The sequence below is a fragment of the Cheilinus undulatus genome, linkage group 9 (genome assembly GCF_018320785.1).
Source record: "Cheilinus undulatus linkage group 9, ASM1832078v1, whole genome shotgun sequence".
Lineage (NCBI taxonomy): Eukaryota > Metazoa > Chordata > Actinopteri > Labriformes > Labridae > Cheilinus > Cheilinus undulatus.
In genome coordinates this window covers 14,167,288-14,190,116 of record NC_054873.1, presented here as the reverse complement: position 1 = coordinate 14,190,116, position 22,829 = coordinate 14,167,288, and the positions used below count along the sequence as shown (strand labels likewise).

Here is a 22,829-nt window from a genome sequence, read left to right as displayed (position 1 = left end):
TGCATGGAATATTTTTGAAAAAAAATTAAACGAAGATTTTTTTATGTCTATATTCACTTCAAGTGAAAGGTTGATGCTCTGATTTCCTCTTCTTTAGGTCCAGAAGCAGAGCATGTTGTCTCACACAGCCCAGGACTCACAGGCCTTATGGGAGGAGGAGCTGAAGAGCCGCTCTAAGTTGGGACTGCGTTTGGCAGAGCTGGAAAAAGAGAAAGGAGAACTGAGCACCCAGGTGATCACAGTGAAGCATTCATGTTCAAACTAGTGTTCGTCTATTATGATTTAATCCTTTGTGACAAAGCAACGCTGTCAGGGTCATAAGATGTCAACCTGTTGCCTGTGTTTCAGATGGAAATAGAAAAGAAGAAAGCCAAGAAAATAGCAGAACAGAAGAAGGCTATAGACGACCGTCTGGATCAGGAGATGAAGAGAAACTCAGATCTTCAAAAAGAAATGTACAGGTGACTCCTACCCTCCTCCCTGCGCCCTTCTCACCCTTGGCAGAACTTCCGCCTCGTGATTAGACACCACTAGGATCCAGTAGAGCGCAGACTTTCCTGGCTTCTGTGGCTGTGGTGCACCACTGTTTGTATCTTTTCAAGTTTATGCAGTCTTTTTGTTCTGCTTGTGGTTTTGTTGTTTTTGCTCACATAAACATGTCTTTTTTAACATTTCTTATTCTTTGATTTACTTTATTTTGTCGTGACTGTCCTTGTAAAATGACTGTTTTTGTGTTCTGTGTCAGTGTTTGTTAATCAGAATGTATTTGTTTACCTGCAGTCTTTGTTAATCTTTCTAGGTTGCGTACTTTATTGAAGACTGCAAAGAAGAAACTGCGGGATCAGGACACAGGTGGAGCAGAATTTGGCTCTCCCATGAGCAGTCTACGACTGGACCAAGGCAGATACAGCCAAGCTGAGGGGCGAATGAAAGAGAAGGTTTGTTTGTAACGGCTATAGCTAACAGAGTATTCCAGAGGAATTTTCTTTGCAACCCATTCTTTTGACTTGGATGTCACTGCCTGAGACGTTACCCCCATCTTTCATTTGTTACTAGGTGGAGGATCTGCAGGTGCAGCTAGAGAAAGAAGTGTCTCGACGCAGCCAACTGGAGAGGATGAACGGGGAGCTTAAGGATCAGCTGGCCTCCATGAGAAGCTTGAGCCACAGTAACGACCAGCAGGAGAGGAGTAAGAGGCAGTTGGAGGAGGAGGTACTGGAACTAAGGCGCCGAATGGAAGCCGCTCAGATGGAGCAGAGCCAGATGGACCAGTACCGCCGAGACATAGAGGAGAGGGCCCGTCAGGAGGTTACACAGAAACTGGAACAGGTCAACCTCTTCCTGCAGGTAAAAGTTATTTTGAGTAAAAATAGAAACCCCACTGTAAGTGGCATGTGTCACTTCTCAATCATCACTTTATGGTTAAGACTGTAAATGTTTGCTTCCTAGTCTCAGGCAGCATCACAAGAGGCATTGGATCAAATAAAAGCAGCCAATGAGGCAAACCTGCGCACCCAGCTGGAGCAGAAGGTCCGGGAGCTGGAAGGGGAGCTGGGCAGGGCCCGCACCACCCACCACGACAGCCTCAATCAAAGAGATTCAACACGAACAGAGCTCGAGCGATACCGCCAGCTATACGCGGAGGAGCTGCGACTCCGCAAGTCACTGTCTGCCAAACTGGAGAGGTTTGACCAGCTTGTTCTTCAAACTGCCAGCTTTTCTTAAAGAGAAACTCTAATAAGTTATTTAGAACCTTATTTTCATGGCATCACAAGGTACAGACACTGATGATGCTGCCGTGTCTCTGTTGTGTTTCTTCAACAGGGCCAACAGTCGTCTAGCAGAAGCCAATTCGAAGCTGCTCAACGAGCGCAGCAGGTCTCTGATCACCAGCAGCATTGCAAACGGTAGCCTTGCAGGGCCTTCGCTGGACGTAGGTTCTTTGGGTTCACCTGCACACTATGGGACCTCACTGGGGCCCCTCAACAGGAGCCTCGGCCTGGGACTGTCCCTACTCAGCCCTGTGACTGATGGACAGAATAGTAGGGTGGAGGACTACCTAGCCAAGGTCTGTACAGTCGTGAATTAATCATCTTTTTTTATGTTCAAGTGCATGAACTATGGGCTGTTTAGATTTCCATGGTGTCATTATTGTCAGTGTTATGGTGTGAAAAGTTGTGCGTTCAGGGTTGTTGTGTGGGCAGGTCAGTGTGATTGTAAGTAGTCAAAACTTTATAACTCATAGATCAAACTGACTGTAAGGGAATATGCTTAAATGAACACATTTTCAAACCCTCTCAACACTAGAACCCTAAAAATCAAATTTATTTCTCCTTATTTTCTTCTTTTTTTCCTTCCCTTACATTGTTTCTTCTTCTTCGCTCTATCATAATGTTTTCTTTTTTTTTCTTGGTTTTGTTCTTTTTGCAGGACTTTCTTTCTAACCTGTCTTCTATTTCTCACTCTTTAGCTTCTAGCTCAAAAGTCTGTCTCTCATCTATCCTCTCTTCAGCCAGGCTCATAACCAGGTGTGTAGATATGTTTAGCTCAGTGTCTGATTGGCTTCACTCTGCTTGTGTGTTCCCGCTCTGGTCACATGCAAATCAGGCTGTTCAGGGTTGACACAGTGAGGAAACACACTGCTGATTTTGTAGTTTATTTCTAGGGAAACCAGCATTCAAAATATGACATTTTTAGCTGAGATTTGGAGAGTTTATTTTGAAGTTTGTTTAAATTTAGTACTGTTAAATTAATTTGAAACAAATTACTTGAAGTAGAATTTAAATTCCAAGTTTACCCTTAAGTTTCAAAGTAAGTTCTATGAACAGAACAAATGTTGCTGTAGTTAATTGTGAATCATATGGGAAAGATTGGGTAGAAGGAAAAATTCAAGAGTTAAACAATATTCAAGAATTTTACTTTCTAAATTTGAAAGAACCCTGCAGTTTGCATTGTGTTGATGGTGATTTCTTGTGTGTGATTAATGTTATAACCAGTTTTTTCTCTCATCCCATATTCGAATGGCATCTTATGATATCTCTGTCAATCATTTCAGATATTTAGAGAGAGTTTAGTCTCCTGCTGACTTTCAACACACTTTTTCCTCCCTAAACTATTGATTCAGGCACTGTTTAGGCACCAGCACCGTATAAAAAGTATCAATTTAGCACCGTTATCAGAAAAAAAAGATCTCCATCTCTGCTAAAAAGAATGTCAGTGTTTCCGTTAAAGGTATTTTTATGGCAAAATGATGGAGAAAAGCTGTTAAAGGTGCACAGCTAGTTGGCTAGATGATTGATGATAATAGGAGTGTACAGGTCAACGTATGGCTTTGATGTAGAACTTTCCTCCATTTCGATTGATTCCTAAACAGTGTTCTTCACCTCTTGCTACCTATCTGACTTAAGTGCATCATCAGGATCACATGACTGCAAACGACCTATTACAAAGATTTTAGCAGTCAAGTGTTGAAGTTCAACCAGTGGCGTTAATATAAAATCAAATCACAAACTCTTAAATGGGTAAATTTTGTTGAGAGATGCCATTTTCTTGATATGATGCATGCTAATGTCTAAGATACAGTAAAAGCAGCAGTGCCTGGGTCCATTCCTCTTCCTGATTTGAATTTTTGAAGCCAAAATGTGATCATGAATTCAAAAAGTACTAGTCATCCACCTCGTGTAAAGTTTAAAGTTGAATTCAACTGGGCAAAAATGACTGAAAGAAATGAGTGAGGATATGCAGACACTGCACACTGAAGCAGAGCTTGCATGCTGGCATGTTCTGCTGTGTTTTATGTAACACTCCTTTTTTTGTTGAGTGTTTTTTTTCTCCCATTCTTCCACTCTGTGTTGAAAGTTTGTCGCAATTCACCACTGTCACCTCTGTCTTTTTTAAAGCTTGGGTAGGCAACTTATTTTTGTAACCCATTTTTGTCATATTGAAGTTTTCTTTTCATCCTCATCATATTCAGACTGAGTGAAATGTTTAGATATCTTATCTCTATGTCGAGCTAGCAAGCTACTTACAAATGAATAGTATGGGGAGGGAAACGCCCATCCCGAAACAAGTCGGCTGTGCAAATAATGCAGTGATTGGTAATTATCACAAACCTGTATTTTATTCACAATAGAACATAACATCAGATGTTGGAAATGAGACAGTTTTCCATTTAATTAGAAATATAAGCTTATTTTGAATTTGAATGGTAGCAACACCTCTCAAAAAGGGCCACAAAAGGCTTGAAAAGTAAGTCAAACTAATGAAAAACAGCTGGAGTTGTTTGCCGTTCTACCTACAAATGCAAGTTAAAGCTGTCATGCAAAGAAAAAGCCATATGTGAACACAACCCAGAAACACTGCCATCTTCTCTTGGCCAAAGCGAATTTAAAATGGGCTGAGCCAAAGTGGAAAACTGTTCTGTGGTCAGATGAATCAAAATTAGAATTTTTTTCTGGTAACCAAAAGAGGAGAGGGGCCATTCAGCTTGTTATCAGCACACAGTTTAAAAGCCTGCATCTCTGATGGTATGAGGTTGCATTAGTGTACACATCTATCAGTGCTGTAAAGTATAAATAGGTTTTAGTGCAAATATGCTCCCATCCAGACACCTCTATCTGGAAATGCCATGCAGATTTCAGCAAGACAATGCTAAACCACATCCATCACAACAGCATGGCTTCACAGTAGAAGAGTCTAGGTGCTGAACTGACCTGCTCGCAGTCTAGACCTTTTATGAATGGGAAACATTTGGTGCATCATAAAATGCAAAATCTGGCAAAAAAGACTCAGGACTGTTGAGCAGCTAAAATCCTACAACAGACAAGAATGGGACAACATTCCTCTCCCAAAACTCCATCAACTGGTCTCCTCACTTCCTTGACATTTACTGTTGACTGTTAGAGAAGAAGAGATGCTACACAATGGTAAACATGGCCCTGTCCCTACTTTTTTGAGATGTGTTTCAGTCATCAAATTCAAAATGAGATAATATTTTCACTAAATGGTTAAAATGTCTCAGTGTCAACAACTGGTATGTCATTTATGTTCTATTGTGAATAGAATATGGGTTTATGAGATTTGCAAATCATTGCATTCTGTTATTATTTACATTTTAAAAAGTGTCTCAACTTTTTTGGAGTTGGGGTTGTAATTTGATATTGTTAGTGGTGATAGCAATGTGCTGCTCTCCTCTTACACTCTCTCAGACTCATCTTGCACAGTAAAAAAAGAGACTGTAATCATTTGGGGCAGGTTATAGCGCTTCGTCACTTGTTTTTTTGCTGCTTTCTCTAAAGTTGCCTCCCCAGTTTTAAAATGCGTAAAATACTTGTTTTCAATGCTTTTGTCTGAGTTTATGTAAGATTTATATTCTGAATGAAAGCTAACTAAAAAATCCTCATTTTGTTTCCAGATGCAGAGTGAGTTGGATAGAAGCATATCGAAAGAATTAAACAATGGTGAGTGCACTGATGCTGTGAAAATGTCTAAAATTTAGCAGAAGTCTTTGATTGATTTGTAACCGATGGTAACTGCGGCATTTTTCTCTCTGGTCCTCAGCTACTGCAGAGCTGTACGTGACTTCAGCCCGCATGTCAACAGCAGGCTCTGTCTCCAGGGCGGAGCTGGACCCCGTCAGCACGGCCACGCAGCAGTACTTGGAGGTACTCAAGAAGAACAATATGATCTGAATGCACATCTGTATTTCAGCCATAAGACGATAACATTCAGAAGAAATACGTTAAATGCCACCCCAAGTCAAAGAAAGAAAGAGACTTTGTGCGTATTTTCTCTGTTCTTTTATAGAACAGCAAACACAATGCACGTTGCACTTAACCACTCAGGAGCAAAGGGCATGAGTCATATGTATGTTCGTTATCGAAGGGTACTGTTGGAGAGAACCTTGAAAGTATTTGTTCCTTCTGACTTCTCTTGTTCATTAAGTTGCTGTTTGTTTTCTATTAGAACAATATATGTACACAGAAATGTGGTTTGGATTTTAATTTGTGCATATTGGTGTTGCTCATTTGAATTTCTAAGTATTTAACGTCTGCATCATTATTAATGTTGCCAAGATATTACATTTGGTACGTGCCATCAAATGGTGCAATATCTGTCTTGGTTTTATCCTCATTAGTTATGAATTATTGTGTTTATGATTATTTTATTTATTCATTTTTTATTGAACATGATATACTTGAATAAGACGAGCTGGAATTCTCTCTGGCTAATGAAACAGGGTGACTACATTTGTACAACTTTCATTTCAGCTTTGGTTGATTTGTAGGGCCACCTTGAGTAAAATAACCACTTATTTTGTTTATTTTGCTTTTTTATTACTATTATTCACAGATAATATTATAGATTTCATATAGGAAACACACATGACGCCTGTATATAACAGAAGACTCTAAAGTTGTAAATAAAACAGAAAAAAACTCTTAACTTTGAGTGAATTATTGATATGTGAATACTGAGTAAACATGAAACAAAAAAGAGAAAATTTTTAAGTTATTATTAAATTCTCCCCCAAGTTGTGTTTCAATTGCACCTCAAGTTCTCGAGCACCTCATGCAATTCAAAATGGAGCAGGGTTTAATAAAACTTAAGGAGCCAAAACAATGAATAATACCAGACTATATGTTATTTAGCTTCTATTGGTTGTAAAATCCTGCATTAAAGATGGTTTTCTTGGTTAACATTTTGATAGATGTACCTAGTAAAATGTCAATAACAGGTCTTGAAACACCACTGTTATTCAGCCTAAAGCAGGGGTGTCCAAACTTGCACTAGGGGTCATATACAGTACATACAATATATAAGGATAGCAGGGCCGCTTTCAAATACCTCACCTTTATTCTTAGTGATTAAGCATGCCTTAATGGCTAGTTAATGGCCAAAAAGGCAAATAGCCAATCATTTAAATGATTTTGGGGAGGCCAGCCCTGGTCAGCCCTGTGTATCACTGGCTCCGCCTCTGGAATGCCATTGGCACTGCTATTTGCTGCTGTAATCAATAGAGCATTATAAAATTATAAATAAAAATGTTACTATTTCAATTGCTAGTATGTTTACCATTTAGTCTTGTCTCAGGTTAGTCTCAAAAAAACATCAATAAATTCTTCTTGTCCACATGCATTTTACAAATTTAACACAGCAGCACCTCCTTGTGCTAAAACTAATAAGTACAATATAGTCAAGCATATGTTCTAATGTAGGCTATATTTCATAAAATACTCAGAGTTTGTTGTAGACCAATCAAAAATGGACTGCTGTTGGCATTTGGCCCCCGGCCATAGTTCGGACACCCCTGGCCTAAAGCCTTATGCCCCCCATTGGCTGCATGAGGGGGCGACTCCCTGAGCCCCAACATTAAACATCCAGTGGGATAACAGAGTTCTCTTGCTCATGATTTAACCCCAATTCCAAAAAGATGGGATATTGTGAGCAAAACAGAACACATTGATCTGCTAATACTTTAAGCCAGTATTTGATTAAGTACTCACATAGACAGATATATAATGTTTAAGCTGATATTAATTTATGATAATGTGCACACATTCTGATTTTGATGCCACAACATATTCCAAAAAATTTGGAAAGGAGAAAAAAAATGACGGGGGGAACTTTGCAATGCCAAAAAAATACCTGAAACATAACACAGGTAAGTAAGTGAACTGGTAACAGATGACAGAACTATGATTGGGTGTAAAGGGAGCACTCCTGAAAAGCTCCATTGTTCACAGTCAAAGATTGTACAAGGTTCTCCACTTTGTGAAAGACAGTATAAACAAATATTCCAAAAGTTTACAAATAACATTAACATGCAATTGGAAGGAAACTGGAGATTTATGCATCTACACTCCATAATATCAAAAGATTCAGAGAATCGGGAATCAGGAACACTGTGGAGGATCACTGTCACTGCATCTATAAATGGGAGTTAAGACTCTGCCATGCAAAACAGTAGCCGTACATCAATAATATCCAGAAGAGCCGCCAACTTCTCTGAGTCTTATCTGAGATGAACTGACCCAAAGTTGAACCGTGTGCTGTGGTCTGACGAGACCAAATGTCAGGTTTCTTTTATGAAATAATATATCTGTTCAACCATCAGAGCTAAAGAGGGGAAAATACTATCCCGATTAAACAGTACAAAATTCAAAAGTCAGCATCTGTGATAGTGTTGGGGTATATTGGTGCTCATGGGTAACTTGCAAATATGTGAAGGTACCATTAATACTGAAAGGTACAGTAATTAAATTTATTAGACCACCCTAACCCTAACCAAAGTAAGGTTTATACCACAGCTGCCGTAAATTAACAGCATTGGTAATTACCAAAATCATTTTTTATGTTTCTGCAATGGTTAACGCACCAATATGTGCTAAAATATAATTATTATTGTTATCCATGAGTTTTCAAAGTTACTGATTTACTAAAAAACTGAAAAAATAGTAAAGCACATTAATATTTCTTATTTACTTGCATTCCTGAACAGAAAAATGAGTTTTAGTGCTTGAATGTTATGCTTGATTAATTTCTGACTTCTCAGAGAAGCCCAATGAGCCGGCTCAAATTTGGGGGAATTCAGTTTGAAATCCCTCATTCCTGTTCAAAATGGTAAAACGTGGAGAGCTCACTGAAAATGAAAGAGTCCGCATTAAAGCACTTCATGTTGCTGGCTGGTCTCTGAGACAAATATGACAGGTGGTCTAATAAATATGTCAAGCACTGTATATCCAGGTTTTGGCGGAACATATACGTCTTTATCAGGGAAATCTCCGCTTATTTCAGCTGGAAAATTTGAGTTACAACAGCATGGCTTCACAGTAAGAGTGCCTGTGCTAGACTGGCCTTCATGTAGTGCAGATCTGTCTCCTGCTGAAAACACATCTATCATTCTGATAAGGAAAAACATTGTTTTTGCCAAAGATTAGCATTTCATTTATTGACTTGGCAGATGGCAGATGGCAGATATGTACGTGGGTGGCCTGGGTATGGGTCCAGCCTGTGGCTCCTTTCCCACATGTCCACTATCCCCCTCTCTAAAATAAAGGCATAAAAAGCCCCCCAAAAATATAAATATCTTTAAAAAATGAACTACCAATACTACTATTACTACTACTACTACTACCAAAATGAATGGAACATAATGAATGGGACATAATGAAGCTTTGCTGGCATCACATTCTGAATGTGTCCATATCTGGACCCCAGGTTGGGAACCACTGGTCTAGATGAATATCCCTGGCTTAGAGCCTCATTCTGGGAATAGAATTGGCATAAGTTATAGATGAACAGTCAAATAATAAACAGCATTTGTTTTTCAGGTCAGATTTTCATGAAAGCTGAATCCTGATGGATGACAGATGTTTGACTCTTCCTATGTTGTGATTATTCCATGTCATACTATGGGCAGTCAAAGTTTGAGGGATGCATTCACACATCTGCGTGACTGTTCTAAGGTTTATAAATAAAATGTTCACATGACAACCTCATCATGCGTCGAAGGCTTGAGGTTGAAAACGGTTGCCTTGTTTTCTCCTGGCAGTCTGAGATAAAAAGACTGGGCATCAATGATGGAGGCTGACCCAGTGGGGAGCGGTTTGTTTTAAACCTGAGCCGCTTTTCAAAAACAACTCTTTTATTCACCATCTGTCTATCTGTGTTCACGTCTGCCTCCAAAGCTTTCTGACAACGGTGGTAACCTCCTCAATCAAAACAAGGTTTACGTGTAGTGTATGAAGTGGCGTCTATTAGAAAAAAAGGGGAAATAATAACACCTAATAGTCAGTCTGTCAGATGTGCCTATCTGCTGTAAAGGAAACAAAAATAAATGTAACCAGATTTGAATATGTTCCATTTGAGGCTGACGCAGAGAGGACGGATCAAAGGGAAGAGAGACACACCAGAGGGGGGCAATCATAAACACATTGTCTCATTTTAATAAGTGAGGGGAATGCTTTCTAAACCAGCTCCGCACCATCAAGTTTCATGTGTTTGGGCGAGTGAGAGGAGGGGGGCGAGAAAGTGAAGTACATCAAAACATAGCTAATGAGGGCTGGGTTAAAAATGGCTGTGCATGAAATATTGATCGCAAGCTGCATCTTTATCTTGAGTTTATGACGCCTGGGTTGTAAAGTGAAGTCTGCACACAATTACTGCTGAAAACCGAGTGATTAAAGCACAAGAGGAGTCATTATTGTATATTTATTATTTTAAAAATCTGAAGTTTAACTGTTTTACTGCTCAGCATGGGTATGCAGCTATTTAGATGTGCAGCATCTCGTACTCTGAATGTGCAAAACATCCAGTCAACTACAAAATACAACACAATGCACAGGCTCCCCTTTATTACAACTCAAGGGAAAATTTTACAGAATCAGGGAAATTTGCTTTGAAATTTTCAGAGATTTTCTTGAAAAGATTTGGGGCATGTTTGTATATTTTGTAGAGTTTGATTTTTTGGGGGGGGCAATGTGTTTTGAATTTTTTTACTTTCATGGGAAATAATGACATTTATTTGTTTATTTATAGATTTTTGAGAATTTGATTGGAATTCTTTTTTTGGGGGGGGAATTTCCTTCAAAATGTTCCTGATTTTTCATAGAATTTAAGAGAATTTGTTTGGATTTTTTTGGTTATTTGTTTGGAAAGGTTTCATAATTTTCCATGGAATTTTGGGGGGATTTTATTTGTATACTATTGGGACTTTGACCAGAAATTTTGGGTAAAATTTACTTCGAAATTGTGGAGAATTAGCATGAAAATTTCCTTGAAATTTCTGGTCAAAATTTTATAAAAGCTTTTTTATTTCAGAAAAACATACTGAAATATATAATATCTATATATATTTTTTTTGTCTTTTTGTGTGGGGGGGGGGGTTGTGTTGATGATGCAGGCATAATTTTTGGGTGAAAACTACTTCCTGTTCTAAGGTTTAGGTTTAAACTTCTCAGGTCCAGTTGATCCCAAATAAGTGGGAGAAAATAAAAATGCATTAAAAACAGAAGCTTAGGTCTCAGGAGGTTACATGCAGGATAATGACATAACGTGGCAGAAAAGCTGTTCAAAAGTGGCGCAAACCCCCGCTAGCCTGATTTGTGTTGTTATTCTAGCATGTTCTAGACAACAAAGAGGCAACTTGAAAACACAGTAAATATGGGGTACTTTCTGTCATGTTAGATCTCAGGCAGAACAATTTGGAATAATAATCTAATTGCAATTTTTTCCCCCAATATTGTGATTTAATGTGCAATTATTTTTTATGTTCCCCATATTTATTTCTCAACAAACTAGAAAAAAATCTTTCTATACTATATAAAACACAAAATTTGGCAGATAAAACTGAAAAAATATTTAAATGCAGTTATTTGCCTCATTACAAATTGTGTATATGTGCATATGTGTAAAGCATACCATCCAGGCCTCAAAAAAGTACTAATCTGGTATTTTGAAATACATTTCAGGTCAAAGACATATTGAGATTTGGCATTTACACCAGATTTTACTATAATTATTTTTTCTACTGGCGTCTTGATTTGTAAAAAGCAAATTTAAACAGTTTTCTGACATGTAAAGACTGAAGATTGTTTTGTTGTTTGTAGTTTGATCACCATAAGATGAAAAATCAACATAGCTGTCACTTCAGTGTCATCATCATCATTTAAATTATTTTTTTATTGTGAAATCAAATCAAATACATACATCCTTCCAACATTAGATTATCGTGTGGCTGCCATGTGTGTCAGCCGTGACTTCTCTGTGACAGAAGCAGCTGTTTGTTGTGGAGGGAGACATCAGCCATGGGTAGAGGCTACAACAAATTGAGGGGGACAAGTGGAACAAACCTGAGTGTTTATTTGTTGCTGTACACTCGCCGTGCTCTAAATTAGACGTCAGCGCTGTTTCTTGTCACTGGCAGAATCCAAAAGTGTTGTGGGCAAAGGAGATACTTACATTCGATTTCCTCGCTCTAATGTGATTTAAATGAGCCTCTTGGCACACCCGGACAGATTGACAGCATTGTCTTTATCAGCGCTTTGTTTTATTTTTGGCTGTTTACTCTGCCTCTACGCTGTCATCTCATAGGACGACTTTAAAGGAGCCCGCTCCGATCTTCCAAGATGTGGAGACAATAAGCATCCTTTCATGTTCTAAGTGCTTTATATGACAAATATGAAAAGGGATTCAAGAGAGAGCTGACAAGTTTTCTGTCGCCCTGTTCCTCAGCTGCAAAGAGCCGCACAGGGAGAAGTCAAACCAGCAATCTTACAACATGAGAACCCGAACAAGACTGAAGAAAGAGGTAGACCTCCCTCATTCAGGGTCTTGTTGGGTCAAAGTTTTTAAATGCGACGTAATGTACAAAAAGAAGCTATTTCTTTGCTGAATGCACCGTTTACTTACACACAAGCAGCATCTTTATGTGCATTTTAATGAAAACAAACAGCAGTGTGATCAAGACACTGAAGTCCCACATATTGATGTGTCTGGTCATCTAATGGCGCTTTTCCACTACACAGCTCCAGCCCTACTCGACTCGACTCGGCTCTACTCTACTCGTACCTGTTGTTGTGCTCATGACTCTTTGGTGACGACATTTTCTGACCAATCATTGGCCGGTAGTTGATCGACATTACCTTTTAGTATCGGCTCAGCTCGCTTGGAACCAGAGCAGAGCAGGTACTAAAAAATTGTGTCTGGTACGAGGTACCGCGCCCGTGGAAACGCAACACAAACCGAGTAGAGTTGAGTCAAGTCGAGTAGAGTAGGGCTAAGACGGGCCGGTGGAAAGGGGCCACAAAGGCCTGAGTCTCTGCCTCAGGTGAAGGAGTTCAAGTAACTCAGGGTTTGTTTGCTTGTGAGGGTAAAAGGGTGCTTACTGTGGGTGTTGTGCCGGCCTATGTGTAAGCTTTTGATCTACCGGTCAATCTACCTCCCAACCCTCACCTATGGCCATGAACTCTGGGTAATGACCAAAAGAATGAGATTGCAGATACAAGCGACTGAAATGGGTTTTCTCTGGAGGGTGTCTGGGCTCAGCCTTAGAGAGAGGGTGAGGAGTTCAGGCATCTGGAGGGAACCAGGAGTAGAGCAAATGCTCTTTTGCCAGCTGAGGTTGTTTGGGCATCAGATCAGGATGCCTCCTGGGCACCTCCCTTTGGAGACACATCCAACTGGAGGAGACCTCAGAAATGACCCAAAATGCACTGGAGGGATACTGTCTAGTCTGGGAATACATCGTGATCCCCCAGAAGGAGGTGGAAAGTGTCGCAGGGGAGAGGGATGTCTGCTCGGCCTGGATAAGCAGAAGTTGGTGGATGGTTGGATGGAGAGTTGGAAAGCCTGTTCATTTCCCTTTTAAACGGTGCCACATTTGTAAGGAACATGCATTCGTAGGATGAGCAGCAGAGCTGAGTATGTGGACTGTGCTTATGAAAAATTTGCTAAATCCTTTCTACCAATGCCAAACAGCTGATTGTGCCACTGGCTCTTGTTTGGTGTTGTGATTGAGGTCTGAAAAATCAGGACAAACTGGAAATATAACAATTATTCATTTACCAAATAGGAACCTCGGTATCATCTGGAAGAACCATGAACAGCCACAACAGCCTGGCACCTCCTCCTCATACTGGTCACCAGCCTGGTCACACACTGCTGTGGGATGGCATCCTATTCTTCAACCAGAGTTAGTCAAAATCAGCCAACGTGCTTGCGTTGGTCACTCTGGCACAAACAGCACGCCAAAGCTGATCCCAAAGGGGAGGTAGTCTCTGATAAACCCTGCTCTGTTGGGGTGAGCGTTGTCATCTTGGTCCCAGACTGTGAAGGTATGGGATTTCCACTGGTTAAAGAATCTCACCCCTGCATTAAGATTTCCTCCAATGATGGCGAGCCCATATTCTAAGTGATGCCTCCACCAAAAGATGCTGCAACGTCAGTGCAGCAATCAGCATAGAATTCTCCATGTCTTCCCTACACTTTGACCAGTGGACTCATCATCTGGACTCATCGCTGAACATAACAGGTGACAATCAGACACCTGATAGTTAGTACCTGGAGGTACCAGGTCCACTGGGTCCATTAAAGAGAACTATTAAGGCAGGATTTGCTATAAGAATAATTTAAAGAAAATCATGGTGAAATACTTTGCAGCTCCAGACAACTCTCAGGGCCCGGAGAAGTCGATCTTAAGCCATGAATGTAGTTAAAGTCTTGTTCATAAAATGTTCATTGCTTGTCACTCTGTTGTCAGTCTCATCTTGTCTTATTGAGTCCTCAGCTTCGATGGCAGATCTCACAGCACTCCAAACAAAACTCCAGACACTCAGTGGGCTCAAAACAGGACTCGAACATCACCGAGTGGCAGTGTGCGTTGCAGTTGAACTCCTCCACCGGCGTCTCCTGGATGGCCGAACAGCAGCGGCTGCAGGCGTTGCAGCAGGAGGAGCAGAGGCCGCTGAGGCAGGAGGAGCAGGCCTCCAACACACCCAGGAGCAGCACGGAGCACTGACAGAAGAGACACGCCAGCAGCAGGTGTAAACAGGAGTCTGTGAGGAGAAAGAAGGAGCGTTTTCAGTAAAATATCACATCTGAGTTCTCAAAGAAGCTGCAGTTTGTTCTGAAAGCCTGTCAGACACCATCAGAGATGAGGATTAATGATTCAATTAACCCTAAATTAATCTCTTGCATGTTTGTTTGTCGTGCCAACTAGGACTTAAAAGAGAAACTAGTCTGCTGCAGTGATCAAGTGTGATTGTGTTTACTTAATCACAGAGCGTTTTCAGTCCTCAGGGGAAAATCAAAAAGGCCACAGAGGCTGCCGGTGATGAACAACAACGAGGAAGGAGCTGTCATAAGATAATTGCTCTCCTAACCAAATTACGTGCAGATGAAATTGCATATATTAACCTCACCGGTGTGTTCCAGTGCATCTTTCATGATCCTAACCGTTGTATTATAACTCAGCTCTCGTCTTCATCCTCACAAGGAGCAGAGAGAGAGTGAGCTCATGCAAATGGAGCTGTTTTATCCTGTTTACTCCAGGAAGTAAATGAAAAGGAGGTGGCAGAATTCCCTGGGGAGTGGGGTTCAACATTTTGCTGCTTAGCTGCTCCAATTATACACCCCCTGCACATAACTTATGCTAATATCTCTATATGTGTGCAGATGAAAAAGAGGCTTTATGTGTGGCCACTGTATTGATTTAATGCACAACTTCATAGAGGTAACAACATGAACACAATGATAAACAAGGAGTGGTACGCTTTGATAAAACTGGATAAAAGTGCAGTTTGAAAGTCTTCAAGGGAAACTTTTCAGAGCTCCAGTTTCATAAAATAAAAGATAGTCTTAAAAATCTTCACCTTGCAAAGCAGATGGATACGCCCGTTCCCTTGTTTATCATTGGCGAATCCATCTTTGCAAAGCTCCCATCTGAACCGTTTGGGCCCGGTTAGAAAGTGACAGGACCAAACAGCGACGAGGGGCAGTACTTTTAGGCCCAACAGAGCCGTGACGTAAACAAGCAGCAGCAAGAGCTGGTGCAGTTATGGAGGAAGAGATTAGCGTGGATGCTGCTAAAACGCCAGTTTTATCAGAACTTGATGACATTTCTTCATTAAAAGAGGAACAAAGAACAGCAGTGAGTTGTTTTCTTTTCAAAAACGACAAAAGTCAAGTACTTACATGTCTATAGTCACCATGTTTTGTGTTATTCCTCAGTGGCTGCACACGCACAGCTCGATAGCGGCTACATCACGTTTTATTCCTCTGATTGGCCCATAGAGATGTGACGGACAGAGCGTTCATCCAATCACAATCAAAGTTTTTTTCAAAGCCTCTGCCTTTTCTCAAACGTTTCCTATTGAAGCTCTCCCAGATGGATGTGTGAAACAATCCATCTGGAGTGTCAGGTTATAAAAATCTAGCAGTAGCACTTAATTTTAGTGGGCCCTAATTGCCTAATGATTCTACAGTAATAAACAGTAACAAAATAGTCATTTCTCAAGAACAAGGTGTAAGTAAAAATTTACATTGTTCTAGTAATAAATTGGAAATCTCGAAAAACTAAAGAGGTACTTACTAGGGGTACAGCGATACGCAAAATTCACGGTTCGATTCGGTTCGATACGTTTTTGTCACGGTTCGATACTTTTTCGATACAAAAATAGAGACATTTCCATGCCTTTTTTTACTTGTTTATTCAAAATTAAATGTATCTGGTGCAGCTATACCTGACACATGTTCTGCTGTGCATACTTAGCACCATATAAAACAAAAACAGCACCATGTAAAAAGAATAATAATATTTTAAAAAAATTATCTGATGGAGAAATCACTCATCTTATGTGGTGCATTCTTAGCAGCAGAGTATATATTACTAATAAGTTGCTACCTATATATTTTTTGAAACATTTGAAACATTCTAACAAAACAGTATCAACCAAATACAGTACTGTATCATTTGGGGGTCCCTGATGGTGTATTTTCTATTCTTGGCAGAATATAAAACAAACACACTCAATCCCTGACATGAAAACAATTTTAGAACCACTGTTCTGTGGTGTACAATTCTATAAGAATATTTTAAAAAACATCAAATGAAAAATTAAATGTATCTGGTGCTATACCTGACACATGTTTTGCTGTGCAGAACATATCCACTGAGCTTTCAGCACAGAGTGCCTTGTCAGAAGTTGATAAAATAAATATAAAATTGTGTATTGTTCGATTCAGTGGTCTCGGTTCGGTCCACCACTGCATTGAATGGTTCAATACAGATACATGTATTGTTGCACCCGTAGTATTTACCAAGTAAAAATGAATTACTCAAGTATTTCCTAGTAATATTACAGCAATTCTATGGTAATTAGATAGTATTTCACCCTAACCATCTAACCCTCTAACCCTAACCTTTGAAATGTTGATGCTATTCTTTGGAAATAACGTGGTATTTTACCCTTACCCTCTACCCCTAACCATAACCCTAACCCTCAGATCATTTTGGCAACTCTCTGGATATCAACTGGTATTTTACCCTAACCCTAACCTCTTTACCCTAACCCTCAGAATATTGCAGTAATTCCCTAGTAATTAGGTGAGAATTTACCTTAACCATCTAACCCTAACCCTCAGAATATTGTGGCAATTTTCTGGTAATTAGGTAGTATTTTCCCTTAACCATCTAACCCCCAACCCTAACCCTTGAAATGTTGATGCTGTTCTCTGGAAATAATTTGGTATTTTACCCTTACCCTCTACCCCTAACCATGACCCTAACCCTCGGATCATTTTGGCAGTTCTCTGGATAACAGGTGGTATTTTACCCTAACCCCTGGAATATTGTGGCAATTCTGTGGTAATTAGGTAGTATTTTACCCTAACCATCTAAACCTCTGACCCTAACCCTAACCCTTGAATACTGTGGTAGTTCCCTGCTATGGGTTGCACCAGCTGTGCCTAAGTTCAAACATAGTCTTGTTTGAATGTAAGTTCTTACTGACATTAGAGTTTAGACTTTACTAACATTTAAGGTGTTTCACCAGTTGAGATAGGTTCAACATAGGCTTAAGTCATAACTTTAATCTTACCCCTCCTACTAGGTGTAAAGTCCTCTGTAGAATAAGGCTGTCATACTGATAGCTCTTAGAGATGAGGATGATGAGGAGCTGAGGATTTTGGTGTTAGCAGTGCGTTCTCAATGATCAGTAACACTGTTGTTTTCCATGAAAGGAGATCGTTTTCACCAACCACCGTTAAATCATCTTGCATTATTAGCGATTTCACCACTCGATGCTAGTGTTACTTTACACTGGATCTAAAGTTTAGGCTGTAGGCTTTAATAATCTCCTGTGCAAAATGCCTTGGCATATTTTTCATCCACACCCATCACTGTTTGAGGATAAAGGTGGTTAGCATAAGTTGCTTTAAGCCGTTAGCCTCTGGAACAAACTGGGTTCAGAAATGCTTTTCAGTGATTGGTTAAATAAAGTGAAAACATCATATCTGTGACAGTGTTTTGGTTAGTCTGGACATAAATCTCAAGTAGTTAAGATCAACCTTACATCTCCATGGTGCAACTGAACAATGACACAACTTAAGTTCTTAGTTGAATATTTTGAATGTAGGGTTTAGTGTGGACTTTACACCATTACTTACCATGGAACTCATGCATAGCTGGTGCAACAGGCTGCTGGTAATTAAGTTGTAATTTACCCTAACCCTCACTCTTACCCGCTAACCCCTAGCCTCCAATAAGATCTTAAAATGGTTGATGTAAATCACATAAACTTAAATGACAGCCATTTAATCACTCTCATTCTGATCAACATGCCCAATGGTTAGTCCAATGCTGGCATTTTTATATGGTTGTTACCTCAGACAAACCTGAAAATGAACCGCTTTGAGAAGGCTTGACATCTCTACTCATCCACAATAGGATGATCTTGACCTTTAAATGTTATTATCTTGTCCAAAAACAGGGTTTAGTGTGAGACTCATTACTGTGCTCACCAGCAGGTGTGGCAGCATGTTGTTGTGATCCAGCCACACTGCTCCTGCTCCTCTTGCTCTTCCTGCTGCTGCTGCTGCTGTGCACCGACAGGCTGGACCCCTGCAGACGACTCACTGCAGGGAGGACAGGGGACGGTCTGTGGTCTGAGACCGTGAGGCCACATCGAAGGCAGGTGGGCTTCTTACTTTCTGCCGCCTCCTGTGAGGCCTCTGATGGTGGAGCTGCAGCAGGTAGAGGCTGAGCTAGGAGAAATAAAGCAAGTAGATACAGTAAGTCTCACTTTATCATCACAGAACATAGACAGCAAAGTTTAGATTATGAATTCAAGTTGTGAGCTATGTACCAATTCAGATTAAAAATATTTATCTATTAGAATAAGAGATGAAGCATCAGGGGGGAGTTTTGAACATACATTTATTTTTATTGAATTAAAGCCAACCAAAAAGTCAAGCAAAAGCAGCCCCAAACAGATCTGGATGAATGGAACTGCTGTGCTGAAGTCTTTGATAATGTGGTCAGCTCCCACTCTGTACTTTCTCACTAACACTACTTCCCTCCACTGATTATTTTTACAGTCCTGTTGAAGTCATGACAATCACTCTCTGTCTCTGTATTGTTCTTTGTTTGGGTCTCAAGGTTTCCACTTACTGCTGATGAGGTCAGCGGGGATGGTATTTCCTCTGCTAACAGGGTCACGTGCTGGATGGACTTCCTGTTTGGATTTTAAGGACGCACTGCCTTAAGAAACATCAAAAGAGATCAAGGTTGGTGTGAAAATTATTACTACTGACTCCTTACACCTCCTCAAACACACATAAAAGAATCTTAATTTGGATTTTTTACATTTTAGCTCAATCATTCTGTGCACTTTAAAGAAGATACAAATTTATCCCATCTGAAACGCTCAGTGACTTCAAGTGTGGTACTGAATGGATGCCACCTTTGCAATAAGACGGGCTGTGAAATTTTATCCCTCCTGGATATTCCACTGTAAGTGATACTATTAGAAAATGGAAGCGTTTAGGAACAAGAGCAAATCAGTCATGTAAAATCAAAGAGAAGGGTCAGTGACTGTTAAGGTGCCTGGTAAAGGTGGCCAACGCTCTGCTGATTCCATAGCTGAAGACTTCTGAATATCCATTGGCATTAATGTAAGCACAAAAGCTTTGCAGAGGGAGCTTCATGGATGGGTTTCCATGGCTGAGCAACTGCATGTGAGCCTCACAACACCAAGTCCAATGCCAAGTCAGATGGAGTAGTAAAATCATACTGACACTGGAAACGTGTTCTGTGGAGTGATGAATCACACTTCCTCTTCTGTTCGGCAGTCGGATGGATGAGTCTGGGATGCCAGGAGAACACTACCTGCCTGACTGCACTGTGACAGCTGTGAAGTTTGGTAGAGAAGGGGGTAATGGTATGGGGCAGTTTTTCAGGGTCCCTTCTCTCCAGTGAAGGGAGATTTTAATGCTTCAGCACACCAGGACATTTTGGCTATGCTATGCTATGCTATGCTTCCAAGTCTGTGGCAACAGTTTTGGGAAAGCCCTTTTCTACTCCAACATGACTTGACCCACTGAAAAAAGCAAGCTCTATAAAGACATGGTTAGATGAGTTTGGTGTGAAGGAACTTGACTGGCCCACACAGATCCATGACCTCAACCCCATCAAGCCCCTTTGGGATGAAATAGAATAGGGATAGTGAGCTGGGCCTTCTCATCTGACATCAGTGCCTGACCTCATAAATGCTCTGTATAATGAATGGACACAAACTCCCACAGAAACACTCCAAAATCCTGCGTAAAGCCTTCCAAGAAGAGTGGAGGCTGTTATAGCTGCAAAAGAAGGCCAACTCAATGTTAAATTATATGCATTAGGATATCAGGGCATTACAGTTCCTATTGGTGTAATTGTCAGGTGTCCTACAACGTTTGTTCATGCATTACAGATACATTTGATAAAATTAGTAATGCAGTAACAAGAGAAAGAAAACAATGCTTCTGAATGTCGTTTGTAGCTTTAACAAGTCTTTGTAAAAGCAGCATTTATAGCAAAGATTGCACATGTGTAGATCTTTGTAGATGCAGACAGGCATAAGAAGAGGAAACTGAGGGCAGATTGCCCACTAATTCAAGGATCTCAGATTGTGTTTGCTTGTGGGGTGGATGGAATTGAAAATTGAGAGCAACTGGAATTATTGCATGTGTTCTCATCAAATTTGCAAAGCTATAAGGACAGTTATGTGATGACTGCAGAGTGCAATCAATTATTCTGCATTTCTTTAAGGTCACATATTTTAGCCTTTTAAGACAAGTTTATATTGGTCTCAGAGATCCCCAAAACATGCCTGTGAAGTTTGTTGCTGAAAAAACACTCCAGTACTGGATTTTTGCATGTCTAAAAACACCTTTTTCACCCCTGCTTAGAATGAGCCGTTTCTGTGTCTGTGGCTTTAAATGTTAATGAGTTCTTTGGCTCCACCCCCTGACTCCACCCTTCTCAGGACATGGATGTGGCTCTCCCGATCCTCCTCTCAGCTGGCAGCTGAGAGGAGGATCAGGAGAAGAGGGCGAAATTTCTTCCAGGCAGGGAGGGCCAACCAAACCTGGGGGCGGGGCTAACTCCCCACATGACATCATGAGGGGAAATCTGAGAACGGCTTGTTTCAGCACATTTTCTGAAAGGTGAAGAAGGAGAGGAGGGGAGGGAATGGATTTTTCTGGTACTTGAGGGCATTGTGGACAGGCCAGGGACACATATTTTTGTTAGAAAAGCTGAAAAAAAGTGATTTTTGCATAATATGTCCCCTTTAATCACATTCCCCCCCTTCAGATTAACTAATCTAAAAGTACTGACATTTTTGACAGTACTTGGAAATATGCTTTATGAAGTGCACTTTTTGTTGAACAGAGTCAAAGCAAGAAGTAGGAAACATAGCTGGGCATAGCTAAGCATGTCTCCACTCTTGATCTTTTGTTTTCATTTTGATAAAGAAGCCCCTGGCAGTGGAAGAAGAATACTGTACGTCTAAGTCAGTTTCATGTATTTTACACAAACCACCTAACCAACAATGCATTATAAAAGTTACGACTGATTAGCATTAGGGAAAAGTTCAAAATTTACTTCAGTTTAAAACTACATCGTTCTACCTTAACAATTTTTTATCTTAAATAAAATTAATTTAGGAGTCTTAAGTTTCATGTTGTCAAAGACTTGGGATTTTATAATCCTGCCAAGTGAGAGTTTTAAAGGGGAAACCTTTCAAAATGTAGGGATAAATTCTTTAAACATTAAAAATGAGAATTAGCAGCACATCTTTGAAATATTTCCGTCCAGGAGTTTGTGAGTAAGAGATCATTGGTACTTGCCTTTAGTCGGGTTGCTCTGTCCCTCCGTCTCATCCACAGATAAATGATCTCCTGGTAACATGTTTCAGACTCATGACTGCTCAGGACCTCTGTTTCACTTTTTCAACCGTTCACATCGTCCATCCTCCCGCTCCCTTCACACACAGAGGTCAGGAAACCTCCAACAACACCCAACATGCCGGCCTGAGTCACTGCTCAGGAGACTGTGAGCTGGACTCTGAGTTTGTGTGTGGATCTGGGTGTGTGAGAGTGTGGGTGTATTTATTGTTGTTCAGGGGTTTAATAACACTCCCCTTCCCTGCAGCAGATCTGTGAGCGTTCACTCTGAACATGGTGATCACAGAACAGCGGGGACGGCGAGGCCTGGGTGAGTGACTTTAAGATTTCTCTGTCCTGCTTTTAGTCACCTAACACAATGAAGACACATACCCCACAAGTGTGTTAGCAACTCTGAATGTATGCAAGCTCCCCTGCCCTCTTTTTAACACTTACCCTCCTACAAAGCTGTTAAAAATGCATACTTTCTAACAGGATGCAAACAAATGTGCAGCAAACAATACCAACTCACACTGTGAACATGACATTAAACTTTATTTAATCAACTTCTAGGGAAACATGCAATCAAAACCATATCTCATCCTTTTCAACCAACATTTTAAAAAGCTTTTCTTTTACATGATTTAAACATTTTCCACACCTCAAGACACACTTTCATATGCTAGTATTTGAATCGTATCCTTGAATCTGTGTATGTGTCTGCATACTACAGTATATGGCTATGTGGATGTTAGTGCATGTGCATACATGTGTGCACATATACAGTCATGTGCATAGCTTTTAGGCATATAAGATTCATCACAGGGCCCAGTGCGCCACAACCCAGGGCTGAAGAGTGAGGGGTCGGCTTGAGTCAAGCTTGACAGCGAGCACATGTGTGTGCC

The 22,829-nt window shown here is 40.4% G+C and overlaps 2 protein-coding genes across 13 annotated transcripts in view; one reads left to right on the top strand and one right to left on the bottom strand.

Moving 5' to 3' along the window:
* The window catches only part of si:ch211-272n13.3 (ankyrin repeat domain-containing protein 26), a 34,679-nt gene extending 28,232 nt beyond the window's left edge, over positions 1-6,447 (top strand). For 10 of the 11 annotated variants that reach the window (XM_041795103.1, XM_041795104.1, XM_041795108.1 and 7 more), the window contains 8 exons: positions 98-232; positions 349-461; positions 800-938; positions 1,057-1,347; positions 1,450-1,685; positions 1,825-2,068; positions 5,414-5,459; positions 5,560-6,447. In XM_041795103.1, the coding sequence (XP_041651037.1) occupies positions 98-232; positions 349-461; positions 800-938; positions 1,057-1,347; positions 1,450-1,685; positions 1,825-2,068; positions 5,414-5,459; positions 5,560-5,690 (1,335 nt within the window). In that variant the 3' untranslated portion in view covers positions 5,691-6,447. Of the gene's footprint in view, positions 1-97; positions 233-348; positions 462-799; positions 939-1,056; positions 1,348-1,449; positions 1,686-1,824; positions 2,069-2,470; positions 2,529-5,413; positions 5,460-5,559 lie in introns of all 11 variants that reach the window. The other variant, XR_005992327.1, reaches the window with a different exon arrangement.
* Positions 82-22,104, bottom strand: LOC121514785 (myoD family inhibitor domain-containing protein-like). 2 transcript variants are annotated; one of them, XR_005992328.1, is made up of 5 exons: positions 21,889-22,104; positions 19,169-19,258; positions 18,520-18,762; positions 13,567-14,555; positions 82-199 (listed from the first exon to the last, which is right to left on the bottom strand). XR_005992328.1 is itself a non-coding variant. In XM_041795113.1 (4 exons), exons 1-4 carry the CDS (start codon positions 21,947-21,949, stop codon positions 14,284-14,286), a joined length of 666 nt encoding a protein of 221 aa, XP_041651047.1. In that variant the 5' UTR covers positions 21,950-22,104; the 3' UTR covers positions 11,664-14,283. The 2 variants fall into 2 exon arrangements, 1 of the variants encoding a protein (XP_041651047.1); XM_041795113.1 differs by lacking the exon at positions 82-199 and having other exon boundaries at positions 11,664-14,555.
* Positions 22,105-22,829: the final 725 nt, after the last annotated feature.